This window comes from Ananas comosus, linkage group 5 (genome assembly GCF_001540865.1).
Source record: "Ananas comosus cultivar F153 linkage group 5, ASM154086v1, whole genome shotgun sequence".
Classification (NCBI taxonomy): domain Eukaryota; kingdom Viridiplantae; phylum Streptophyta; class Magnoliopsida; order Poales; family Bromeliaceae; genus Ananas; species Ananas comosus.
Genome location: NC_033625.1, coordinates 3,846,716 through 3,873,590, shown reverse-complemented (window position 1 = coordinate 3,873,590; position 26,875 = coordinate 3,846,716). Strand labels below are relative to the sequence as shown.

The 26,875-nt window shown below is 36.0% G+C and overlaps 2 protein-coding genes across 5 annotated transcripts; one reads left to right on the top strand and one right to left on the bottom strand.

Moving 5' to 3' along the window:
• LOC109710094 (MAP3K epsilon protein kinase 1-like) lies at nucleotides 826-16,802 on the bottom strand. 2 transcript variants are annotated; one of them, XM_020232527.1, is made up of 24 exons: nucleotides 16,300-16,802; nucleotides 16,069-16,203; nucleotides 15,575-15,595; nucleotides 15,388-15,461; nucleotides 15,216-15,306; nucleotides 15,059-15,142; nucleotides 13,309-13,410; nucleotides 12,406-12,537; nucleotides 10,642-10,713; nucleotides 10,435-10,541; nucleotides 8,323-8,425; nucleotides 7,734-8,114; nucleotides 6,237-6,548; nucleotides 6,028-6,072; nucleotides 4,908-5,087; nucleotides 4,737-4,820; nucleotides 4,568-4,659; nucleotides 4,381-4,464; nucleotides 3,614-4,266; nucleotides 2,788-3,188; nucleotides 2,568-2,702; nucleotides 1,702-2,108; nucleotides 1,461-1,575; nucleotides 826-1,215 (listed from the first exon to the last, which is right to left on the bottom strand). In XM_020232527.1, the coding sequence occupies exons 1-24, from the start codon at nucleotides 16,357-16,359 to the stop codon at nucleotides 1,039-1,041; spliced, it is 4,047 nt and encodes a 1,348-aa protein (XP_020088116.1). In that variant the 5' UTR covers nucleotides 16,360-16,802; the 3' UTR covers nucleotides 826-1,038. The 2 variants fall into 2 exon arrangements, with proteins under 2 accessions (XP_020088116.1, XP_020088117.1); XM_020232528.1 differs by having other exon boundaries at nucleotides 7,800-8,114.
• Nucleotides 18,236-20,620, top strand: LOC109709909 (glycine-rich RNA-binding protein 4, mitochondrial-like). 3 transcript variants are annotated; one of them, XM_020232279.1, is made up of 5 exons: nucleotides 18,250-18,507; nucleotides 18,594-18,662; nucleotides 19,813-19,919; nucleotides 20,037-20,179; nucleotides 20,357-20,620. In XM_020232279.1, the coding sequence occupies exons 1-4, from the start codon at nucleotides 18,399-18,401 to the stop codon at nucleotides 20,139-20,141; spliced, it is 390 nt and encodes a 129-aa protein (XP_020087868.1). In that variant the 5' UTR covers nucleotides 18,250-18,398; the 3' UTR covers nucleotides 20,142-20,179; nucleotides 20,357-20,620. The 3 variants fall into 3 exon arrangements, with proteins under 3 accessions (XP_020087870.1, XP_020087868.1, XP_020087867.1); XM_020232281.1 differs by having other exon boundaries at nucleotides 18,236-18,507; nucleotides 19,813-19,933; nucleotides 20,037-20,620; XM_020232278.1 differs by having other exon boundaries at nucleotides 18,252-18,507; nucleotides 20,037-20,620.

Here is a 26,875-nt window from a genome sequence, read left to right as displayed (position 1 = left end):
TTGACCGCTTCGTTTATTTTTTTTAGAAAAAATCTTAGTTACAAATGTGAATCAACTAGGATTCGAACTTGGATCTCGGATACCAACCACCAAACCCGCTTGACCGCTTCGTTTATTTTCTTTAGAAATAAACTTAGTTACAAATATGAATCAACTAGGATTCGAACTTGGATCTCGGATACTAACTACCAAGCCCTGTGCCACTGGGTGCAAGTGTGTTACGCATATGAAATATGGATCCAAGAAGACGTGGTGTATAGAATATAAGCCGCCGCTTGTTGAGGCAAGATGAAAGTTGTGCACTAGTCAATTTAGAGCCTCTTTTACAACAATAATTATTTTTATAACATATTAAATAAAAAAAATCCAAATTTCTAAAGAAAAATAAAAATAAATTACAAGTCGCAAAACGTTTAAATATATAGAAAAAAATTAAATATTATACTGGCTCAATACTTTTCTATTTTAAAGACAGCATTTCATACGTTACCGCACTATTAAACGGATTCTTAAATCACAGTATCAATTCCAATCGACTCACATCGCTCCCATAGTTTCCATTTGTTTCACTCAGTAATTACGTTTTACCAGGTTTCGCACATAAGAACGAATAACAAGACTAAATCACGTATATACATTAACTTAATGAGTTGAGACAATGCTTCTGAAAGCAAAGAACTTACCGTATTTTGGGAAGCATTCCAGCTCACCTGAGTGGGATATATTAGCAATATAAAGAACGCAGTCACTCCACAAAAAATTGCAGCAACATCAATATCTACAAAAAGCATCATCATTGCCAAACATCTCACAAATCAAAGAATCTAAACAAAAACCTTGTGAGCGAATAAATATAAACCTTTCCGGAAACCATTTCAGTCAAAACAGATGATCATCTACAGGAAAAGAAAACAGAACTTGTTCTCCACAATAAAACAAAATCAAACTTACAAAAAAAAAAGAAAGAAAATAAAACAAAAGAGGAAATTGCATTTCTTTTATAAATCAAATTTACAATGTGCATAGGGGACTCTAAATTCACAGGACGGTGTTGATATGAAGTGCTTTTAGTAAAGCAGTTGCCATTTGCTTCACCAGGACCTGGCCGCCTAAGCGTTGTCCATCTCTTCGTTCCTCGATAAGGTTTTGGAGTTTCTGAGGAAGGTCGTTTTCCACTATAACCTGCTTTGGTCGAGGGTGGTGCTCATAAACAGCCTGCAACATGCAGTGTTATAGTGTTACATATTTTATTCACTGCTAACGAGAATATTTGCTCATATTTACAGGAGAACAAAAAAGCACTAGATTTTATTAATAGGACATTAATGTGGAGGCTAAATCATTCCCAATCCCATTAGGTTGCTGTTTCTCTCACCTTTTCTGAATTTTATGAGGTACAACACCTTAACATATTTGAAAAAAAAAAGAAAAAACAAAAGAAGAAGATTTAAGTAACAAACCTTTATCAGTTTGAGCAGATTAAGACGAGCAATAGCATCTTGATGGTCGAGCCTCGCAATAAGCAATGTTGTAAGGCCATTTATAGCCATGGCTGTATTTATACGAGATGATTTGCTGTATTTTCATTCAGGCATCCAGATACTAGAATTAGTACAAAACAAATACGAAAATCTTTCAGTGAAAAAAGGATCAATTATGAACACGAAAACACATAAGGATAATAATGATTTCAATTCTTACGTGATTATCTTCAAGAAAGGCTCCAAAATGTGCACGAAATATTGTTCAGGGCAGTTTTGGAAGAACTTTACGAGCTTCTGAATTGCTTCCTTCTTAAGCAGTGCCTGCTCTACCTTCCTGTGGTCGTTATCAAGGGCCAAGCAGACTGCGATGGAATCAAGTGCAGTCCCAGCCCATGCTTCATCCTCCAGTAAGTTGAGGTATACATCCAATCCGCCATGTGCCCTCAGCTGCTCCCGTGAATTCCGAGATGCATGGGCCATGTCGCACAATAAGGGCAATGCATATGGCTTCAGTGGTGAATCGGAGATGATAAAGTTCATCAGGTGGGGAATTATTCCATTCTCGGCCGCTTGTTCCTGTCTTCTCTTGTTTATCTTGCATAGATTGAACAGTGCACTGAGGACCTAATGACAAAAATAGTACAAAAAGAAAGATCCTGTTAGGCCACACCCAATTAACAAAGAAAAACAACGTATTGAGAATACCTTTATCTCTTGCCATTGTGTACTATACTATTATTTACTTAATTATGACAAAATTTTACAGATTGACTAAACTTAGTATCATTGGTTAATCATTGGTTAATTCATTTAGGTCCGAAAGAAAGTAAAGAGCCACTGCCAACATTTTTATCCTTTGCATGAAAATAGGAAAACAGCATTAAGTAACATTTTCCTTAAATTCAAGATAAAATAGCAAACAGGAAAAAAAAATCCTGCTTTTTATAGGTCATTAGTGCAATATGGAGGAAAAGAAAAGCGAGAAAACTAACTCAGCCACAGTATAGTAAGTTGACAGGACATTGGTTTATCAAAGCATAAAACTCGTCCCAAAAAAGAACCTCAGTGAATGCAAGAACTAACCTCGGTATGTATTTGAGAAATAAGAGGCCCTTCACGGAGTTCAAGATTTGGAATAAGATGCTTGATTGCTTCTGCACGTTGAAGAGTCTCCAAACAATTGGGGTCAGTTGACAAATGATTGACACACTTAAGGATCTGAATCAGAAAGAAGAAGAAAAGGCAGAACACTAATGAGTTAACCAACAAATAAATATTACTCCAAAAATAGTTTAAACATAACCTTCAGAAGAATCGGAGGCTCTATCTTATTGAACATCTGGAAGAGTCGAACAAGCAAGCTTTGGCTGCACATGTGCGATTTGACCACGGAGTCACCCTGCGCAAATTCCAATAAAAGGTCCGCCACCTTTTCCAGATATTCCCTTGCCACGTCAGCACTCATCGGAGAAACCATTTGAGATAGCAATCCGGAGGATGTTGTACTTCCTGGTCTTGCATTGAGTACACCAGATCCAGATAGCACACCAGATGTCGTCTGAGACGCGACTCCAGACGTAGAAGCTCCTTCCTTGGAAGCTGTTAGTCCCATCATTGGTGGTATATGAACTTTGGAAGTGGTTTTGTGCAAATTCTTCATATTGGGATCTAAATTTCCATTTTCTCGTCCATGTCTAGAGACCTCTGTAGGATAGGAAAAAAGAAAAAAAGGAAGAAAGAAAGAAAAAAAAAAGACTTAGTTCTGAGAAGAAGCAAATATTTAATAAAATGAAAAAAATATGGTGGTAGACTTATTTTTACAATCAAGGTCAAGAAGTTTTACTCTTTCACCAAAGATCTTACATAATGATGACATACAATCATTCTTCAATCAGTTTTGCAGAGGTTAATAGAAAAGCGTGTGTGAAGCAGATACGGTCATTTATCATTTTTTATACAAAGCCTACAGCTAAAAGTTCAAACAATATTCCTTTCAAAAAGCAACGAACTGCTATTTGGAATCCAAGCAAATTGAAAGCATGGAAATGCATAGAGTTGGTATAGTACAGTTTTCTGTAGTAAGAACATGAAAAAAAGCGCACAACAATGAAAAGAAACCAAATGAATACCTGCGAATTCCGCCATTAATAAATCGAGTTCACCGTTTGTCTTCCTTTCTGTTGAAGCATGTAATAACGGCAAAATGCTTTCATGCCTTTCCAATCCAGAAAGTTGACGAACATAATCGAGCTGTCCAGATACATGTCGAGAGGGTGGTTCTTTCTCCAACAGGCTGAGAAGTGGCCGAATCTGTTCTTGTTGAGGCGCTGATTGACTAGGACCACCAGCATGGCCATTCGACACAAGCTCTATATTTTTCGGTGACCTGTCAGTAGAATTTCTCGCAGCAGGAAAAACTCTATTCATCAAATTGGATGCATTCTCTGTTGCAATTTCGGTAAAAGCAGAAGGTGCTGAAGCTTCAAGGGAAAGACGAGGCTTATCTGCATCAATACTATCAGGCCTTTGAGGATGAGAAGTTGAAACTTGCAATGCTTCTAGTTGACCCGAAAACCGATTAGGGGGGTCAAGTGAACCAGACCTCGGTCGCTGGGCCGAGCCAGAGACCAGTCGAGTCGCCTCATTCAAGCTATGAAGGGTGTTCACAAGCCGAAGGAGTATGCCGTTCTTCGCAGCAATGCGGCAAAAGTCATTTCGTAAGCTCGAGTACTGAAGTTTAAAGACTTGCCACATGCCATCGATCGCGAGATGAACCATTTCCCTAATAATGCCAAAAATAATCATATGATGGTAAGCAGAGGATAGATGAAAGAATGTACTTACGTATGCTTAATGATAATTTGCATACAATTAATAGCTTAAAGTAATATACTACCTATACTTTGCATAGTCAGGTTCAAGAAAGCCAACCAAAACGGGAATTCCACGGCAAGCGATGAACATTTGCAACGTCAAAGTACTGGACAATATAGTAAATGGCTAGTAAGCGGATATCTTAGTTCTCTTTCAGCATATCAAAAGAAGTGAAACATGGGAATAGACAGGCAATTAAGAATCTAAACCTTGATTGACAAAGCTGTTGGACAAAAAAGGCTGCTTGCATGCGAACTTCTCGGGAACGATCGGGAACCGCAAAGTTCATAATCACCGGAATCTGTGGTTAAGTTTAACATCAGTACATATTTGTCATTGAAATCAACTTAACTAGCAGAGCTGGAATAATGATCTCACAAGGCCGACGAGGCAAGCATTTTCTTGGAAACTCGGGTTGTCCTTGATAATGTGGTTGATGATTTGGAGCACTGCGCATAAAACCTGTAAAGAAATAAAGAAGAACTTAGGTCATTATTTATACTAGAAACTGAATCACCGAATGTATATAAGCTGAGGAAAACTACATACACGATTTTTTGGAACTTCAAGAAGATCCATCAGCGGGAGGAAACCATGCCGAGACATATAATTTTGCTTTTGCTCAGGACGCTGTTCGAATAAAACTATTAGCTTCTGACAAGCTGACAGAATCACATCCTCAGGTTCCTCTGGTTTCAGCAAGCCGACTATCTTGCTGAAATCGACAGGCTACAAAAAATTATAAAAGGGAAAAAAAAGAGAAAATAACCCTCGTCAAGCAGATATTATTACATGTACAATGTGAGAAATTTTATAAGTTATTAGAAATGAGTGTTGCTAATATTTTCATAACTAGGCAATTCAACAAACTAAATTGTGAATCTAGGTCAGCGAATCTTAAGCATAGAAAACAATTAGATGAGAAGAAAAGATCAAAACTACACTACAAATTAAAGCACACATGAAATCATGCTGGCATAGCAGCTAAGCTGATCTGTAGCTATTTAGCAGTTTTAACGACCCTATGAAAACATGTTTTGCAAATTTGTACAACTATAAACAATGATAAAATGATACATAACGAAACACGGCCAATCAAATTTCCACGATTGTTACAATGTTTATTTTAAATCCCAAAACTAACTGTTATCTCTAAAGCACAAAGGCATTCTTGTTGAAACCGAACTGACAGGCAGCAAAAGCTATTTTTAGGGACAGTAAACATAGTAAGAAATGCTGCTTGACTTGAATCTCATTGAACAGCTCCAAGTTTGCGCCTGGGGTTAGCAAGTATAAAAAGTAGCTCCATATGATAATGAAATTCTCAAAAATTGAACAAGCCTAATGACGTTGACTAAAATGCTTAACCAAAAAGTTAGCCACATCAGCATTGTAGCTCAATATGTACAATACGTGCTTATTAGATATCTTTCTCATGGGATGATAGAAGTGTAACTACTTCCACATCCGTACAAATTCTCACTAAGATGTAGCTTGGGACACCAGAAAATGGCTTCACTTAAACTAGGTGTCACAATGTTGATAGCTGCATAACAAAAAAAAATTGTCATTCTATGACATAGGATGTTGGAAGACTGCGTATGTCAAGTTCTTGACATTCAATTAGTTAGCACATAGGGAATTCAGTTTTAGAAGAATAACTTCACACCTGCAAAGGGAAAAGTTTGTCATCCGGCATGTTCTCATCAAATACCTGCAAGGAAGTCAAGAATATCAGGAAAGCAGACAAGAATATGGATTAGTGCTTGTTATTAAGTCGGGAAATAATGGACCTCCTGATAACATCTGGTATTTCATTGTATGTGCACATCAGAGAAAAATTGCAGAACAGATGAGAAAAAGTTGATACGTGCATACCGATCCATCAATATCAATGATATCAGCAGCCCTAAGACCCATAACAAACTCTAGAAGCTTTCCACCATTGCTCTGACTTGCGCCATTTTCTTTCTGTTTCTGGGCCATTCTAGCCTTAAGCTCCTTTGCCAAGTCGTTTTGAAGAGCATCATATGCCATTACATGTTCTTGGCCTGTACCGGAGGTCGAAGCTTCAGCGCCTCGGTTGCCTTGTTTATCTAGCTGTTGGAATAGATCGTCTAAGGAGGCATCTCCAGGAGTGTCACTAAACCTACTAAGCTCATTAGCTCCGTGAGCTGCTGAATGCTTTATCTTTGGACATGCAGTGAAAGGGAACACCTAAAGTTAGCTATTTGAAACAGCATTCACCTCAAAATGCATATATTAATCATAATATCAACAAGGATAACTATAAAGTTTCACGAGGCATATGAAAAAAAAGAATGAGGACTTACACAACAAGCTATTAAGCTGAAAACTGGCATTAATATAGATATTAGAAAGAAGAACAAAGAGGTAAATGATCAAAGTGAGAACAAACAACTGTCTAGACAATCTAAAACTTCACAGAAATAATTAGCAAGGTGACATGGTGTTTACTAGGTATCACTTCACCAGTCTCACATTGCAGGATGTTCGCATACACTGACAAGAAAAGAAAATATACAAAACGGGGGTAAATCTTCATTGATCTCCACAGATGAAACCAAAAATCACAAGAATTTATTAAAGAGTTTCCCGCGTATGTAGGACTGACTCCCAATAGTTTAAAAAAACCAAGCATGATGAACAACTTTAGAACTTAGAGTGTTACATACAAAGGCACTTCAACCCGAAGCACAATTGACAGCCAAACCAGCACATCCCAATACAAGCTAGCTTACCTGGAAGCCATAGAATGGGTGAAGTGCTGTGACGGCACCAGATCGGCATAGAAATCCTTAAATTTATACGTATGTCAAACAATCTCTAAAACAGCCAATATTAACAACTAGAATAAAGTCTGTACATGCCTACCATGATTATGAGCAGGTCAAAGTGCCCATGGTTAAAAAATTAGACAAGAGCGTCCTTTAACGTGGGTCAGATATAGAGGAAGTAGGATCAACTAAAAGGTGATAAAGCCCAAGATAAACAGTAAACAATCGCAGGAATTAGACAAAAGAACTGATAACCCAGAAATTTACAAAGGACATGGCTCCCGAAAGAGTTTATGGTCGAAAGGGAAATCAACCATGTACGGTATCATTAGCATATCAAAAAGAACATTCCAAGGTCCTTATCATGTTTAAGTGCAAAAAGCTCCAACAAAAGCATGGTGCATGCAAGACCTTTACAGACACAAGCATGATATGGAAATAACTGTTTCAAGAGAGCAAATGAACGGGAAACTAGATTCCATAGTATGCCAAGGAAGAAAGAAGTACAAGGTAGTAATGAAAGGTAGCAAATAGCTGTACGCTGCAAAACGAACGCATGCACAAGACACAAATTCACCTTTTGTAAACTTTGTCTGCCAGAGCCAAATGAAAAGGTGTTATTTTCCTCAGGGACTGAGCTTACTTGATCTTCACGTTCTACATCTCCAGTATTTCCTTTGCTTGATTCTTGGAAGCTTTGCACCTTCTTAGCTAATAACTGGTCTGGAGACAGTTCAGCTGGCATTACTTCATTGCTGAGAACTGGTTCTTTCATGGACCCTGATGATGGCTTTTCAAGTAAAACTAGTGTAGGATCTTTAGCAAGAAGCAAATCATCATTTATATGTTCTACACCGTTTGAAGTATTCTCCACAAGCTTAGGCTTCAAACTGTGATCTTTATCAGATTTGCTTCTATCAACAGAATCATCCACCAAGAGCTCTTTACTTAAGTGATCCTGAAGTACATTGCTCAAAACAGAAAATAGATAAGTATAAAATAATAATTTATACAACTGATAGGTCAAACATATAAAGTCAGAATAAGGGCTTCAACAATAAAACTCTAAACTAAAAAACCGCGATATTTATGCACTGAAAATAAATAGACAATTATTTATCCATTAAAATAAAGAAAGAATGACGGTCAGAAAAAATATAAAGTACTTGTTCATGGTCAGATGCAACACTCTTTCTTCTTTCTACTTGTGTGCTATCAACATCACCATGGTCGCCCCCAGCCAACTCATTATCATCTTCGTCAATGTTCCTGTGAATTATGCAAATGTATGAGTAGAAAGCACCTTTTTACTGTGATCTGGCGGACAAAAATATTATTAAATACAAATAAATGGGATACTTACAAAACCTACAAGTAGTGGAAACTTTGGCAAGTAGCAAAGATATAACAGAAGATCTTAGTTATAAACTAGTGAAGACATGTTAGTTTAGAATCGACGCTACTTATTTTATATTATATCAAAATTAGAAAAATGATATTAGTAATATTTGTTATTATTAGTAATATTTATTTTTGTTAACTTTGGGAAAATGCTTTCGATTTCCAGAAAAGTGTTTTCTAGTATAATTAATAAATTAGTATTTTATATAACATGTTGCACAATATGTATAACTTAAGTAAAAATTTTCATAAGGGCACCATTTGGATGGACCTATTAGCTTCTAATTAAGTCATATTAGTGTTTTGTGGTCCACAGGTGACGTGCTGGACCCAACTCAGGCTTCTTTTGAAGGTTACATAAAATTCTATATCTTGAACCTGGTTCATAGTGCAATATGTAAACCGTCTAACAATCTACTCTTCATCTGAACACTTTTTCCAATCAGTGCCGTCCGATAAGTCCTATTATTTCGAAGTCTAACTAATACTTTACTTAAAGTGGGAGAATTGAAAGGAATCATAAAATAGATAGCGCGTTGATCAGTGGTTCACAGTTGCTGTGGCGGACCACATCTAGATAACCTCTATTGTTAAGGAGAGTGAAAGAGAAATTGTTGCATGGAACAAATAAGTACATACAATTCATGTCACCACATTCAATTTTTGACATTTAATGTTCTAAAATCAAGTTTTAATTTGACAGATGCAATTTACACCATCCAAAGAATCTATGTACAAAAATAATAAAGTTTGAAAATCGCAGGACAGCATGTATGTTTGATAATTAACGGTAAAGAAAAGGTTATGATTTGATTTAAGTAACAGGTGCATGGAATTTTTGGATTTTATATTTAAGTATTTTGAATGTCATCGAACTCTAGCTATTAAGTTAAATTTTGACTTTTAGTGTTCTATCGTAACTTTCTAATAGTGTGATGTATGAGATGTCATTATACACCCAATGCAGGCAACATTTAATTCAATGAAATTGCATGTATGGGTGGCCGAGAGGGTTGGGGTGGGGAGGGGTGGGGTGAGGAGAGATCATGAGGTGCCATCCAGAGAGCGTCCCAATTTCACATTAATGTATAGGTATATAGAGTTTTGCAGCCCAATCTCAGACAATAACAATAAAATATGACATAAAGATTGCAATGAAGTATTGATATGCCATTTTTGCCATGGTGCAAGACAACAAGAACACGCAATAGAACACACCTACTTCTAGATAATTGCATCAGCAATCTTTACTCATCTCATCCATCAGAACAAGTGCACCAATCTACAAATTTAACCAAGTTTCGCAGCTATAACCAAGTTTCGCAGCTATCTCCAATAAGGAGTACAGTTATTCGTAGTAAGGGAATGCAAAAGCATGGCATCCAACAAAATTGATTTATTAACAAGAAAAGAATTTCTGGGATCTGGAGTAGCAATTTTTTGCAGCATATTAGTCAAACTGTCTATTAGAATTCAGGATTCTGGGCCAAGAAATTTTTGGCCAGCCCAGCCAGCCCAGAAAAAAATATACTCTTTCTGACCCGAGCCAGTGCCAATCGACTCCAGGCTGGGCTAGGTCAACCAAAGAAATGAAGAACCCAAGTCCAGCCCAAAATTTTTTAGGCCTTTGATTTTATTACCAGCTCAGCCCAATGAACTGGGGAGGGCCTAAACCAACCCATCAAAGATCAGCTCAGGTTAGGTAGGTATTGCACAAAGCTAATAAGCAAAATATATACCCATATATATATATGTCACCACGGTTCAAAGAAAAGATTTTGTAGAACTAAAAAAAGTGATGTTTTTTAAATATAAGGTAATATAAACTTTTTAATACTCTCAAATGCAAACAAAAACAAGAGAAAAATCTCAGCTACCTTAATGAACCACCAGGTTGCCGAAGGGAAGAAGGCAACACTCTTCTTGAGTTTTGTATCCATGGGTGCATCAATAATGTCTTTGCATCAGGTCTTTGCATTGCATCCTAAACATGCTTTGTGAAGTCAGCAGTGGAATTAAATACCTAGGAAAAATCATGTGGTATCGATATTGCTCTAGTAGGTTAAAGAACAAAATCACTGCACCTTCTTAAAACATAGAGAAAGAAAGTCGGTAATCTCAGGTGAGAGTCCATCAGGTAGGGGAGGTTGCACATCCTGAAACAAAGGGCTAGATCACGTATCCATAAAATAAAAAGACAAAGAAGCAAAAGCTCCAATGTCAACAATCAGCTGCTCTGGCAACCGTACAGACAGAGAATTTCGATAATATAAATATCCAAAAGAAAAAGAAATTGTAAAAGCACAGTCGGATGCCAGAAACAAAAGGATAAAAAACCAAACAAAGGACTCTCATTTTGCCCCTTGAACCTGCAGGACCAATATAGAATCTCATGTCTCGTGGTACTAGATTATGTTTGCGGGTTTGATGAGGACATCTGGGCCTAGACCAATGGGGAGTTTGTCACATCCTAATAGCCTCACATCAAAAATGAGGGACACTTGTTTGTGTATAAAAGGACTAGCACACTAAAACTAGTTAGCCAGTGGCATAAGCCCAACAGGTTGCTAGTTTACTAGTGCGAGTAAACTATTACTTTTATTAGTTAGTATATTATATATAGAGTTGAGCTAGAATACTATCGATAGCAAACGGGCTCCGTTGCCACCCATTTGTTTTCGATGATAGAGCCTCCAAATCGACGATCGGCATCGTTGAACATGATCTATACCACTTGAAGTGTTTAGAAATCAAATTTCAAATCTTTTCGACATCATTTGCCTAATGATCAAAGGATTTCAAAATTTGTACTTTAATGGTTGATAGGAGGCATTTTCTCGTTTAACGGCGTAAAGATATCCAAATCAATTGAATTTTTGTTAGAAAATTCTTTAAACTATTTAAAACAAGATCTATACTCTTGATCTTGACTACAAGACTCCTATCATCATTTTTTAAAGAATATTCATTTTCAGCCGTTCATTTTTGTGTCCACTCGATGGATAAGAGAATAATATAAAAAATGTATAAAATTTTATTTCTAAACACTTCAAGTGGTATAGATCATGTTCAACGGTGCCGATCGTCGATTTGGAGGTTCCATCATCGAAAACAAATAGGTGGCAACGAAGCCCGTTTGCTACCGATAGTATTCTAGCTCGACTCATTATATATATATATATATATATATATATATATATATAGAGAGAGAGAGAGAGAGAGAGAGAGAGAGAGAACTAGGCTGGAATACTATCAATAGCACCAAGCAATTGGTGCTATTAGTTTTTTAGCCCTTGGATTGATAACGTGTGGTTAGGATGATGTGGGCCCCATAGGGTTGAGTGAGTGGTTGGTTGAATAGTATAATCTAACAGGTAAAAATGATCAAACAGTTAAAGCTAGTGGTGGAAAACTCGATAGCACCAAATCCTTGGTGCTATCGATAGTATCCCAACCGGACTCTATATATATATATACAATAGCTTCCTGTAGAACTAAATCCTGGCTTGACCTTACTGCCCACAATTGGCGAGGGGCCACTAAAAATGCAAGCGATGCAGTTTTCTGTAATAACATTTACATTTATGAGGATTGTCAACTTTTCATAGAGGGATCTACATATTACATGTAATAACCCCAAAGAACAATATTCATCACCAACCTGTCCCTAGAAAATTATAAAAAATATAGGAAAAAGATCCCCAACAAGAAGAATACTATCACCATTCTCGTAACTCTTTAAATGATAACAAGAAGGTTATAGTATGACATGGCACAAACAGACAGTATAAACAACCCATCTAAATTCTTAACAATAATAAAGGAAGAAAAAAGGAAGCAGGGAAAACCTGAACAATCCGGAAAAGTGCAGGCATAGGCTGGAGATCGTAATATGGCGGAACACAGGTGAGCAGCTCAATAACAGTGCAACCAACACTCCAGATGTCTGATGCAGCACAAACCCCAGACATCTCTATGACCTAAGGTGACAAAGCATATCTTCATCTTTTGCATATAAAAACATGCAAGCAATTTTGGAAAAGATAATCAATAACAACAAGCTGAACAACTACTAAGATGAACTTCACATGACTTATAAAGCATATTATCAAACACACCAACATTGTATCTACAAACTGAAATAGTTGTGTAAACATGGACAAGCATTTATGAAAATAGCATACCAATAAAACTGTGTAAGAAATATGAGCCCAAACGAAAATGCTTGACTGGGGTTTTTTGGAACAAAGCAATCAAAACATTATGACCAAGAGAACATAAGCAGAATAAATGGGACTTTTGTGGTAAAGAAGAGAAATAATTTGCATCCATGCTATTTCGAAAGGCGGTTAGCAGCTCATGAAAGTGATTCCAGTGGAAAATAATGTGGAATATCTAGCATACTAGGGCTACACACCCACAATAGTTGTCCACGCATACCCTCTCAATGCTTGAACATCAACCAGAAAAAGACATCCGGTTGGTGTCAAGACAAAGAACAATCATGCTGGTTTAAACTGTGGGGCACATGTCAACAATTTGTGCCGCTTATTGATGCATGCCAACACCTCAAATGGGCTCTGAAGGGTCACACAGCATATTATTTTACACTATCTTGCATGAAATCATGGCATGAAAAATCCATGATTAATTGTTAGCATGCAGTGAAATTATTTTCTTTCCAACGGTAATTTCAAACGGAGACTGATCAAAAAGTCATTAATTCACATTCAATAGGCTCAACAGGTTACCTCAGGTGCCATCCAGTATGGTGTTCCAACAACAGAATGTGTGTTAATATCAGCTTCAGTTAATTTAGTGGCAACACCAAAGTCGGCAAGTTTAACAAGACCCTGAAACAACCAGAAAGAAATCAGAACGGTGAAAGCAAACTAATGTGACCAGAATGTGAAGGCCAAACAAATGTAGAATCTGCTCAATGCTGCCTAGATTAAACCAAATATTTGTTTCATATCAAATCTTTGATTCCGTTTTAAGCTCCTCAAAACCATAACTTCTTATCAAATACATGTACCAATACTGTAAACCATGAGCATATATATTCCAGTGATGCATTTGCACATCCTCTGCAGTCACAAAAGTACAGAGTTCAAACATACTAGCATTTAGGTACAAACATGTGAAGGATATATCCCAATTTAGGATTTATAGGCAACAGTAGGATGGTGAAACCATGCACAATTGGTATAGTTTGCCCTAGCAGGCCCGTTGGTTACATGACAAAGTAGCATAAATGTAACTCGTTCTCAAAAGCAGTCTATGCAGCTGCACATGTGGTTCAGACCATCAACTGCACCGTATATGTAATATGTGGTGCAGTATGTGGTTGGACCGCATATGCATTCATATGTGGCGGCATATGCGGTAGGTGGCCGCATACGCGGCTGCATATTTTTCTTTTTTCTTTTAAGGTGGAATTGAAACGCAATGTTGAATGGGATTGTTTGGTTAATGATTATACATATATATGCAATTATCTTTTTATAAATATAACCTAACTATCTCTTTTCTTATTTCTATAGGTATTATTCCTAGTATATCTAATAATTATGTTTATAAATATTGGTGAAAAGTTTTGTAGTTCTTAGATGTTACTATACTATATTTTTTAAAAGTGTTGGCCAGTCGAATGATGTGAATGACAGTTTATTGAAAACATTATTATTTTTTATAAAAGTTTAGCATACCGCTTATTAGAACATTGATTTTTCTTTGACATTTTTTTTACAATTTTGCATCGAAATTCTATTTATTTTCTTTTTACTAATTAAGAGTAAATTTCTAATGATTAGTTTAGTGGTATATGTACGCATATAAGGTCCGTTACTTAAACTTAATTATTTCAATTTGTGAATTATGTTATTTAGGTTTGTTGAGAAGCATTTATATATTTATTTAGTATCTATAAATATATTTTAATATTTCAATAGCTGGACTGCATATGCGCCCACATACCGTAAATGCACCAAACAGTAGGTAACGGCATGAATAACGCATACCACATTTTGGAACATTGACGCAATTTTGTATGTAAAATGTAAAAACCTTAAACTTTCACTTTTGTTGTCGTACGTAAGTTTCTAGGTAACTTCATGTGGTCAAGAATCTCTGTATTGTTTGTCTATGAGCTTATCATCGTAGTAATGTGTTGTCATGTTCCTAATTGACTAACCTTAGATACACAACATACCATTCCAACCGGCAGCTAGTTTGAGACAGAGACAATTCTCAGACCAAATATCGAAGTCCAAAGTGCAACAACAAGGACAAGTACTAAAGAAAATACGATACTCACCTTAAACATTTAATAAACCCTACCAATACCAATAGACCTCCATTAACAGGAGAAAGTATAAATGATTGTGACTAAGTGCTAATAAAGAAGAAACCATCCCTCAGACATAGATAAACATAAAGTGACTAGAAGGAGGAGCAGCAATTTCAGAATTTTAAAGAGCTTGTATCAAGTAGATAATTTACCTCCTTGGTGGCCAAGATGTTTGCACCCTTAATATCTCTATGGATAACACCCTGCTCATGCAGGTACACAAGACCTTCCAACACCTACTCATGATTGAATAACAAATTCAGCAACCATAACTGAGCAAGAGAAATTCTGAGGCAACATTATACGCACCTGAGCTATGTAAACAGACACCAGTGATTCAGGGAATGGTCCGAATTTGTTTGGTTTGATCATATTAGCAAGTGAGCCATTCTCCACGTATCTACAACAACTCCTGGAGTTAGTGACATAAATATTTGATGATGACATTTTTTCCCAACATAAAATGTAAATTGATACCCACTCAAGAATTATGTGCAGGTGAGTCTTTGTCTTCAATGATCCAAGATATTTGACGATGTTTTTGTGGTTAAGAATCTACATGACACAACAAAGTTTATCTAAAGCTCAAAAGATTGCTAAGTCAGTGTCAACTCAGGCATTATAATTTAGCGACCTTTCATGACATCAAGAAATAAGAGTGCTCTTACCTTTAGTAGATCGATTTCTTGCTGAATGATGAAATGTTCCCAAGCCAAGGAGATTGCAAAGAATACACAATTTGGTTAGAAATGCGAAGAGTAACAAATATGTAGCAGTTCATATAAAATCCATTTCTTAAAATGGGGAGCAGCCTTTTAAGCTGACCATAAGCAGAAATATACTGCAACAGACAAGTATAACCAGGGTATGCAGAGTAGTAAGCAAAAAAGTTTCGAGGGGTAACCAAACACAAAAGGATTCAAACCACACTGTTAAAGTAGTATATTCTTCAGGATCAACAGCTTGAAATTTATATAAAAAAAAAGAAAGAAAAAGAAATATGTACGCATCACTGCGATAAAAATTCACTTAACCTAATTTTGAAAAACAATGAACTCACGATAAAGGTAGATAAGTGCAAAAATGGAGATAATGCACACACAAATATGATCACTGAAGAAACAATGTTATGCTACTATAGAAACAAAGCGAGAGAGCGCACCATTATAATGTTGAGATCCTCCTGCGGGATATTCTCCAGTGAGACCTGCTTAATTGCCACGAAGTCTCCATTCTCCAAGTCGAGACCTTTATAGACACGCCCGTAAGCTCCCTTCCCGATCTCGTCTCCAAGCATCTAAAATCCGAAGAAAATCCACCAAATTAACCAACTATAAAACCTCAAACAATGAAAATACACAAATTGGGCAGCAAAATAGATCACAATCCTCACGTATTTGTTATCGAGCGTCTTATTTTTGTGGAAATGGGAGGTGGTGGCGTGGCGAGACATCTCCGGTGCCCGGGGATCAGCGCCGGAACCCTAGGATCAGACAACCGATCGGAATTCACCAGCATTGGACGGATTTCGCGTCCATTTTCGATGGCCGAGAGTTCCCAGAGTTCGAATTAGGGCTCCTTCGACGGGAGAACCTGAAACCCTAGAAGCGAGGAGGCGACGGGAATTCACCGGCATTGGAGGGATTCCGGGGCCATGTCCGAGGGGCGAGGGTTTCTTGCGGTAGAATCGGGGAATTAGGGTTTGCGGGGGCGGGAAGAGGAGGGGGGTTTGAGCCCTCGCGATCGCGGGGCTCTTCGTCCCCGATGGGAATGGGGGTAGGGTTTGTGGTCGCGGGGGTGGGTATCGCCCGTCTCGGGTTTTTGGGGCGTCGGATTTTTTTGAACGGGTGGGATTTTAAGGAGGCGTTGCGTTGGGGCTCTCGGTGGCCAATGACGACGGCGACGATGCAGGTTGGAGGGTATGTACGACTGTGAATTAGCTGGCTTCAACTAACCAGCTTGGTGTCCGACCGGGATGTGTAAAGCTTGGACCTTGGTTTGAGCCCAAAGTTAAAAATAAGTGTAAATTGCACCGACCATCTCTAGAGCAAATGACAAAGGACTTGATGATTGGTACCCGAGATTTAAGTTCAAATCTTAGTTGATTCACATTTTCAGCTAAATTTATTTTTAAATGAAATAAACGAAGCGGGTAGCGTGCTACTTATATTTCGAAAAAAAAAAAGTGTAAATTGCACGAACTAATTTTAATTTTTGATATATTCAGCATTTTGAACTCTTATTAGTATTTTATTGCAGTCCTTTTCCTCATTTATTATCCAAAAAAAAAAAAGTTGCATATATTTGGTGTATGCATCTATCAATCATTTATTCCACCTTATATATATATATAGTTTTAATTATATCATTATCGAATTAAAAGTATGGAATGGATTTAGGGTAGTGGATTGATTGTGATGCACAAACATTTCGTCATAAGGGGGAACGAAATAATTTGGGAAGTTTGAAAATTCAAATGTCAAACTTTAAAAGTTTGAAAATTAAAACGACATTTGATAGTAAGTTTACAAATTTAAAAAAATGCAAATACCTCCAAAAATTTACTACTGGTGAAATGAATGAATAAATTACTGTACAAACTTTCTTATGTTATCACCTCATGATCTCTCATTTCATGCTTTAGTTCTATCATCCAATTAGTTGTGGTTCTTATTGTATTTATTGGTTGAAATATGAGATAGCAAAAAAATCATACGAATTTACAAATTTATACATGAAATGTGTACGAAATGAATCAAGCTTCTCTCTCCTACGTCCTATGCCTCCCTAGAGCTCGCCACCACCTTCTACCTTCGCATGGAAAAATTCTAGAATGCAACGGGTATATTAGTGACGTGGCGTAACAAACCAATCAAATTAATCCTTTTAAGAATATATGTCCCATCATGATTGTAAAAAAATATTTTTATTGTACTTTTGTTTGAAAAGAAGAAATGTGATTGGCTTGTTATTGATGATGTGGTGCAAGTGTGACAGTGTAGAATTCCTCCTTCGCATGGCACCTCTCTCTGTCTCTCTTCTAAATCATCATTCCTGCCCATTCTCTCTTAGCCCCACCACCAAAGCCATCGACTTAAAGCTGGTTAACCGGTTTGCTATATCGGGTTAAATTTTTTAAAATTTGGGATCAAAAAACTTGTTTATGATAAGGACAAGTTTCGGCATTTTATCTAGATGTCCAAATCAAAAAAAAAAAAAAAAAAAATCTATAACCAGATGCCTTTTTTTGCTGTTCAGATTTTGCCCAAAATAAAAAAAAAGAAAAAAGAAAAAAAACTATAACCGAATCAGTATGGCGAAAGAAATACGATCAGAGCACAGACAGGTGCACGGCTGACGCGGTGCACCGCGTGCGGGCAATAACTTATCAAGCCTAAATCCCATGTCCAGTCATCCAATCCGCCCCACTGCTGCTTTTAGTTTCCGCCGGCAGCCCATCTCTCATCCCCTTTCACGGCCGTCAGCCCGAAGATGGCCCACTCGTTCAGCCGGCTGCCCCGTCCTCTCCTTCAGCTGCGCCGTCTGTGCAGCCCCCCGCACCCTCCGCCGCCTCCTTCCAACTCCAAACTCTTCGTCGCAGGTAATAATTGATTAAACTCCTCCATCCACATATTCTACAAAAATCAAATCCCTGAATAAAATTAAGAGAGGTGAGATGATAACTAGGTCTTTCTTGGTCGGTGGATGAGAAGTCTCTCAAAGACGCCTTTTCATCCTTCGGAGAGGTCACCGAAGGTGCGCTATCACTCCGCTGCTACATTTTCAGAGCCCGATTTTTTGTTTTTTTTTTTTTTTTTTGTGCTTCACAAATCTATATCTTGTTCTCAATTTCAGGGCCACTTCATGTTAGAAATTTCATCAAAGTAAATTATTTTAATCATATTTTAGCAAATGAGTGAAGCCACTAAAATTAACGAAAATTTCAACTGAACTTGCTGGAATAACTCTAATCAAAATAATTAGAAATTAAGGGCATCTCAGTAGAAAATGTGTACATTTTATTCATCTGTTTCATCTAAGGGCATGTTTGGTTCATGATTGGAATAGGAATGGAAAATGAAATTGGATTGCTTTGAAATGGGAAGTGGAATGATGAATTATCCAAAAATGTTTAGTTCATTATTGGAATGGAAATCGGAATGAAAATTTAATAATTTTTGAGGAAGGGTTTTGATTAAGAGAGAGAAAAGTGATGAAGGGAGAGGAGGTATGTGTTGATGAAAGATGATTTTGAATAGTTTACTTTGGAATGAGCCAATCCAGAATTCAAACCGGATTGGATCATAAATGAATTTGGCCATTCCCATTCTGGAGTGGAATGGGAATCGGAATCCGATTCCTATAAAACAAACGGCAACTATCGGAATTAATGAATTCCATTCCGATTCCATACTCTAAAATAGGTGAACCAAACATGTCCTAATAGTTGTTGGTCTATGGAGAGTTGGACACCACGAAATGTTGGTTTCTCACTGCAGTTTAATGCAGTCCAAGTGTTTGTTGAATTGTTTCGCAGATAGTTAGGCCTCAGTTGGTGTTGTTGTATTTTTTTTTTATATGTTTTTTTTTTCTTCTAAAAACACGTATTGAAGCTAATGTCAAAATTTTGCAACATTCAAGCATTATTTCAGAAACGAAATGCCGTGCCAAGATTTAAATCAGATTGAAATGCAATAGGCCTCCTATTTTGCCCGTTTAGAAGTCATTATGCAATATAATTTGGCTTCGGTTATTGTAATTCGTGTATTCGTATGTGTTGAATACATGTTAATCTCAGTAATATCTTTTATTTCTTTTCTATTTTCGGTGCTTAATTTTTTACGAATGTTCGGATAATGATCAAATTTTTGTATGAATGTTCGAAATATGGATGCTCTCGTCTCAGTGAGAATCATGTACGACAAGAATTCTGGGAGATCAAGAGGCTTCGGTTTTGTCCATTTTACGAGTGATTATGAAGCTAAATGCGCCAAAGATGCCATGGATGGAAAGGTAAGAAGAGTATGGTGGGTATTGTTGGTTAATCAGGTTCATTTGAAAACATGTTCCATACCCACAAAAACAATGAACAAATGCAACTATAAGCTTAAAATAATTTCTATTTTGCAGGCACTATTGGGTCGTCCTTTGAGAATAAGTTTTGCTATGGAAAAGGTTCGCGGTGCCCCAGTTGTAGTTCCTCGGATTTCTGTAATTGGAGACTCCAACAGTTAAAGTTGTTTGCAAAATAACAGCGGAAATGGATAACTAGGGTTGGTTACAGATTTACTCTCTCAAGTTTGATCTGAAAATTCCAATCTTTCCATAAAGAGTTATAGTTCCTGAAGTTTGACTTTGATTCATTTTTATCCTTAAGTGTTTCAACTTTAGCAATTCAGCTCCTAAGCTCGATTCTGATTTTGTTTTTTTTTTTTTTTCTTTTTTGGGAGCTTCGAATGAATGAAACAAAGCATAATGATGGTGCTAACTTGGTGAGAACGGAAATTAACTATTATGCACAACAAAGTAGGACTCAATAGTTGCGGTTGAAATGAACTCAAACTTCAGGGAATGAGTCATAATCAACTCGTAATCGTCTCTCCGGAGACTAGTGAGTAGTTTGAACTGCCTCATGTATTATCTGATGTATAATATACATGAGTTTCATTGAAATAACTACTTGTAGCATTGATCTGCATATTGTTGTTGCTTTACAATCTGTGTTCCTCAGGGATGAACTTGTTTTTCCTTTCCTCCTCTTTGCTGTTGCGCTTCTTTTTCTCGCTAAGCGTTTACGCAACTTCATTTATACTAACAGAGGCGACATATTTAGTTTGTAACCATATCTGATGCATTTGCATTTCCACTGCACGAGTGCAGGTCCAGAAACTTCTATGTAAATGATTTGTTTGGTAATTCAAATTCTGCCATAGGAACCTCGGCATGAGAATACAGTTTATCGAACTTGTCCTATGACACTGAAAAGGTCTGCACATCAGAGATCATAAATTGTGTGAACGCTTCTTTTTTATGAATTAAACAAATATTATTTTCCATCTTCAAATTAATTTTTTATTTTCAATTAGATCTTATATCGAATTAGATTTGAATTTTAAAAATATCAATTATCAAATTTTTGGGGGTGACCCAGCCCAGAGCAATTTGGGCCGGGCTCTTCCGCCACGTTTTCTTTACCTGCTGGGGGTTTGAACGGATCGGTTAGGGTGGGAGGGGGTTTTTAGCGGGTCGGAATGGATCAATGAAACAAAAGGAGTCTCCGGTCTCCCACTATTTTTTAGTAGATCGGAGCGGAGCGGATTCAGTACGGATTATTACTCTTTTTTTAAAAAAAATTTTCTTCCCCTTATCATCCCATTCAGGCCGGGTCGGGGACCCAAACCCGGATCCAATTGCATGCCCAGTCCGAACTGTACCATATTATGCCCATACATACGCATAGATGGAGAAGATATCGGGTCAAAGTTAGGAAGAAGCATGAGATAACAATTGAGAGCGAACTTGGTCCACTATATACTGTAGTACACAACGCGGTGGGATGTTACTTGTTAGACTCGGATTCTCTTTTTTTGTTTCATTTAATTTGCTTCTATTAAAAAAAAATGCCTGACGCGGGGGAGTTGTTAAGGTCCCTTAGAAAAATCTATTTTGTATCTCTAATCTAGAAGCATGTTTTAAAAAAAGGTAGTTGGTTTGGATGCCCGATTAAGATTTTAAATAAGATGAACTTATTTGGATCAGATGTTACACTATTTTATTGGAATTAGACTAAATAATTAAGACTACATCGTGGATTGATTGAATTGAATTGAATTGAATTACATCAAATCAATTGAACATAAATTACATCGAATTCAGTTAAAATAAAACTGTGGAGATACACCAAACTAAGATATATTACACAAGATAAACTTGTTTTGCATCAAATATATTTAGTGCAAAATTTAAACTATACCAAATAATTAGATTTGGATAATGCATACGCAAATTCTCTAATCCATATCTGTATTAAACTGTAAAAGAGGGAGCTTGCTTCCATTACACGAATTTGTGCTGTGTTTGGGCGCGATTATTATTATTTTTTTTTACAGATAGGTACCACGCTACCCGCTTAGTTTATTTCATTTAGAAATAAATTTAACTGAGAATGTGAATCAACTAGCAGTGCATCCCACTCGTGCACCGCACAAGCTTCTGATTCAGAGCTTTCGTAAATTTTTAATTTTTAGCCGTTGCACATTGTAAAAGCAGCTTAATTTAACCGTGTGGCCAAGCGCGCACAATACGTACGTAGACCAACAACGTCTGAGAGGAATCTGCTACCCTAGTAGAGTCGAAGGTAGAGATAAATAGAATAATGAAGTAGGAAAAAGTAAATAGGTGGATAATAGAGCCATGCTTGTGCGGTCACAATGAAAGGAGATAGTGATTGAAAGGCGATTTGGTCAACATGATTAATTTTCTAGTTCAAACGTTGAAGCCGCCGAAGACATCAAACTCTAATAAGTTGCAACGCCGATTAATATTAGGGCGCGTTTGGTTGGAAGTGGAAATCAGAATCGGAATCAGAATGACTCATTACTTAATTCTATTTGGCTCGTTACCAGAATCAGAATAAATCATTTTCATTATCAGTATTTAGTACAAATGGATATAAAAAAACGTAATCAAATTAATATACTAACTTTATCTTTATAATATATTAATTTAAATTCAAATTGAAAATTAAATATTAAAAATTTACATCAAAATTTTGAAATAATGTCAAATTTTTAAATCTATTTTTTTTAAAAAAAATTTAAACTTTGAAGTTGAGTGGATAATTCAAAATATAAAACTAAATTTTGACTTATTCAAATTCAAACTTAAAATTACAATTTAAATTTTAATTTGAATCCATAAATTTAATTTAAGTTTTAAATAAAATTTGAATAAAACTTTATATAAATTAAAATTTAATTTAAATTCAAATTTATAAGTTAGATTCAAAATACTTGATTAAAATTTAATTTTTAATTCAAATTCAAATTAAAATTTAAAATTATAAATTTAATTTCGAAATTTAAACTCATATTTTAATTTAAAAAGTTGAAAAAATAAATTTAATCCAAATAAATATTCATTCCGTCCGGATTCAACTTCCAATCCGGCCTTCTAGGCCGGATTGGAAAAAGAGGTGATTGGAGGAATCGGAATCGGAATGGGAATGGGACACCCGCATACCAAACACCTATAAACGGATTCACTCATTCCTATTCCGATTCCATGGTGAACGCCCTTAGGGCATGTTTGGTTCATGATTGGAATAGGAATGGGAAATGAAATTGGATTGCTTTGGAATGGGAAATGGAATAACGAATCATCCAGAAATGTTTGATTCATTATTGGAATGGAAATCGGAATGAAAATTTAAAATTTTTGAGAGAGGGTTTTGATTAAGAGAGAGAAAAGTGATGAAGGGAGAGGAGGTAGGTATTGATAAAAGAGGATTTTGAATAGTTTACTTTGGAATGAGCCAATCCGGGATTGAAAGCCGGATTGGATCATAAATAGATTTAGCCATTCCCATTCCGGAGTGGAATGGGAATGGGAATCTGATTCCTAAAAAACAAACGGCAACTATCGGAATCAATGAATTCCATTCCGATTTCATAGTCTAAAATAGGTGAACCAAACATACCCTTAATGTGAAATATATATATATATATATATATATATATAGTCCGGCTATGGTGCTCGTAAAAGTACCAAATATTTGGTGCTTGTAAATTTTTTACCGTTAGATCTACGTCTTTGATCATTTTCACCCGTTAGATTATACTATTCAACCAACTACCCACTCAACCCTAGGAGGCCCACATCATCTTAACCGCACATCCCTTAATTCAAGGGCTAAAAACTTACAAGCACCAATGACTTCGGTAACTTTTAAAAGTATAGGAGCTCAATTCTCTCTCTCTCTCTCTCTCTCTCTCTCTCTCCTCTCTCTTCTCTCTCTCATCCTCTATATATACTATATATATATATATATAGCAGGGCTGCTGTGCTCTCAGGAGCACGGAGGCCTCCGTGGTCTTGAGCCGTTTTTGATGATCGAATTTTCGAATCGACGATCGGCTCCGCTAGACTTGATCTAGAGTATTTGAAAATTTTAGAAAATAATTTTTGCGATTTTTTGATATCATTTATCTAGTGATCGAAAGGATTCAAAATCAATAATTTTTAATGGTTGATATCTACCGTTTTCAAGTTTAACGGTGTAGAAGTATTCAAATCAGATGAAATTTTGATACAAAATTCTTTATACTATCTACAAAAAGATCAATATTTCTGATCGAAAATTTTAGGTTATATCACCACTTTTTATAGGATTTTTATTTTCAGCCGTTAAAAATTATTGATTTGAATTCTTTCGATTGCTAGATAAATGATATCGAAAAATCGCAAAAATTATTTTCTAGAAACTTCAAATACGCTAGATCAAGTCTAACGGAGCCGATCGTCGATTGGGAAATTCCATCATCGAAAACGGCTCAGGAGCACAGAGGCCTCCGTGCTCCTGAGAGTACAGCAGTCCTGCTCTCTCTCTCTCTCTCTCTCTCTCTCTATATATATATATATATACTCTCTCTCTCTCTCTATATATATATATATATATATATATATAGAGAGAGAGAGAGAGAGAGAGAGAGTTAAAATACTATCGATAGCAAACGGGCTCCTTTGCGACCCATTTTTTTTTATGATGGAGCCTCCAAATCGACGATCGATATCGTTGAATACGTTTATACCACTTAAAGTATTTAGAAACCAAATTTTAAATTTTTTCGACATTATTGACCAAATGATCCAACGGTTTCAAAATTTGTAATTTTAATGGTCAATATTAGGTGTTTTCTCGTTTAACGGTGTAAAAATATCCAAATCAATTGAATTTTGATTAAAAAATTCTTTAAACTATTTAAAACAAGATCTATACTCTCGATCTTGATTACAAGATTCCTATCATCACCTTTTAAAGAATATTTAATTTCGGCCGTTTATTTTGTATCCACTTGATAGTCAAGAATAATATCGGAAAAGTATGAAATTTGGTTTTAAATATTCAAGTGGTATAAATCATATTCAACGGTGCCGATCGTCGATTTTGAGGCTCCATCATAAAAAACAAATGAATGGCAACGGAGTCCGTTTACTACGGATAGCATTCCAACTGAACTATATATACTATATATATATATATATATATATATATATAATTGAGCTAGAATACTTTTAGAAGCACCCAACCTCCTGGTGCTTCTAAATTTCTAATCCTTGGATTTACTCCTTAATTATTAATATCCCTTGGATCAAACACAATTCCACCTACCACCACCTACCACCATCATCTCAACCTCACATCTCACCATTGGTGCTTTTGAGAGTATTCTAGCTCAAGTCTATATATATATATATATATATAAAGAGAGAGAAAGAGAGAGTTGGGCTGGAATACTATTGATAGTATTTGACTTCTTTTACTATCAAATTTTTAACCTTTGGATGAAAAATTGTAGGGTTAATGATATTAGTCTTTTTTAGGATTGAGTGGTCTCCTAAGGGTTGAATAGTCTGCACTGGGTTATAATATTTAATTCAATAGTTAAAAATGATCAAAGAAATGAATCCAAAGGCTAAAAACTTGATAGCAAAAGGGAGCAAATACTATTAATAATATTCTAGCCCAACTCTCTTTCTCTCTCTCTATATATAGAGAAAATTGAGCTCCTATTATTTTAAAAATATCAAGTTGCTTTTAGATTTTTGGCCATTAGATAAGGGATGTGCGGTTAGGATGATAGTGGTCCCCTAAGGTGGAATAGGTGATTGGTTGAATAATATAATCTAACGGATGAAAATAGTTAAAGGAATAGATCTAACGGCAGAAAAATACAAGCATCAAGTATTTGGTGCTTTTAAAAGTACCATAGCCCGACTCTATGCTATCAATAATAATATCAAACATTTGGTACTATTATGTTTTTTGTCGTTAGATCTATTTTTTGTTTTATCATTTACATCCATTAGATCATACTATTCAACCAATCAGTTGATCAATTTTAGAGAATTATTATCATCTTAACTGCACATCTCTCCATCCAAATGACCGAAAACCTAATAGCACTAAGTCATTGATGCTATTAATAATGTATTAATCTAATTCTCTCTCTCTCTCTCTCTCTCTCTCTCTCTATATATATATATATACACACACACACACATATATATATAGTTGAGCTAGAATACTATCGAGAGCAAATGGGCTTCGTTGCCATCCATTTGTTTTCAATGATAGAGCCTCCAAATCGACGATCAGTACCGTTGAACATGATCTATACCACTTGAAGTATTTAGAAATCAAATTTCAAATCTTTTTGACATCATTTGCCTAATGATCAAAGGGTTTCAAAATTTGTAACTTTAATGGTCGATAGGAGGCATTTTCTCGTTTAACGGCGTAAAGATATCCAAATCAATTGAATTTTTGTTAGAAAATTCTTTAAACTATTTAAAACAAGATCTATACTTTTGATATTGACTACAAGACTCCTATCATTATTTTTTAAAGAATATTTATTTTCATCCGTTCATTTTTATGTCCACTCGATGGATAAGAAATAATATGGAAAATGTATAAAATTTTATTTCTAAACACTTCAAGTGGTATAGATCATGTTCAAAAGTACTGATCGTCGATTTAGAAGCTCCATCATCGAAAACAAATGGGTGGCAACGGAGCTCGTTTGCTATTGATAGTATTCTAGCTCAACTCTATATATTGTTGAAAATTGAAAGCAGTAATATTTTATCTTTTTTTAAAAAAAATGACGAGTCTTTAACCTAAAATCAGTTAAAATTCTGCGACCCTCCATTCTAACTTTCTAAGATTGAGCCAACCTATTTTGAAT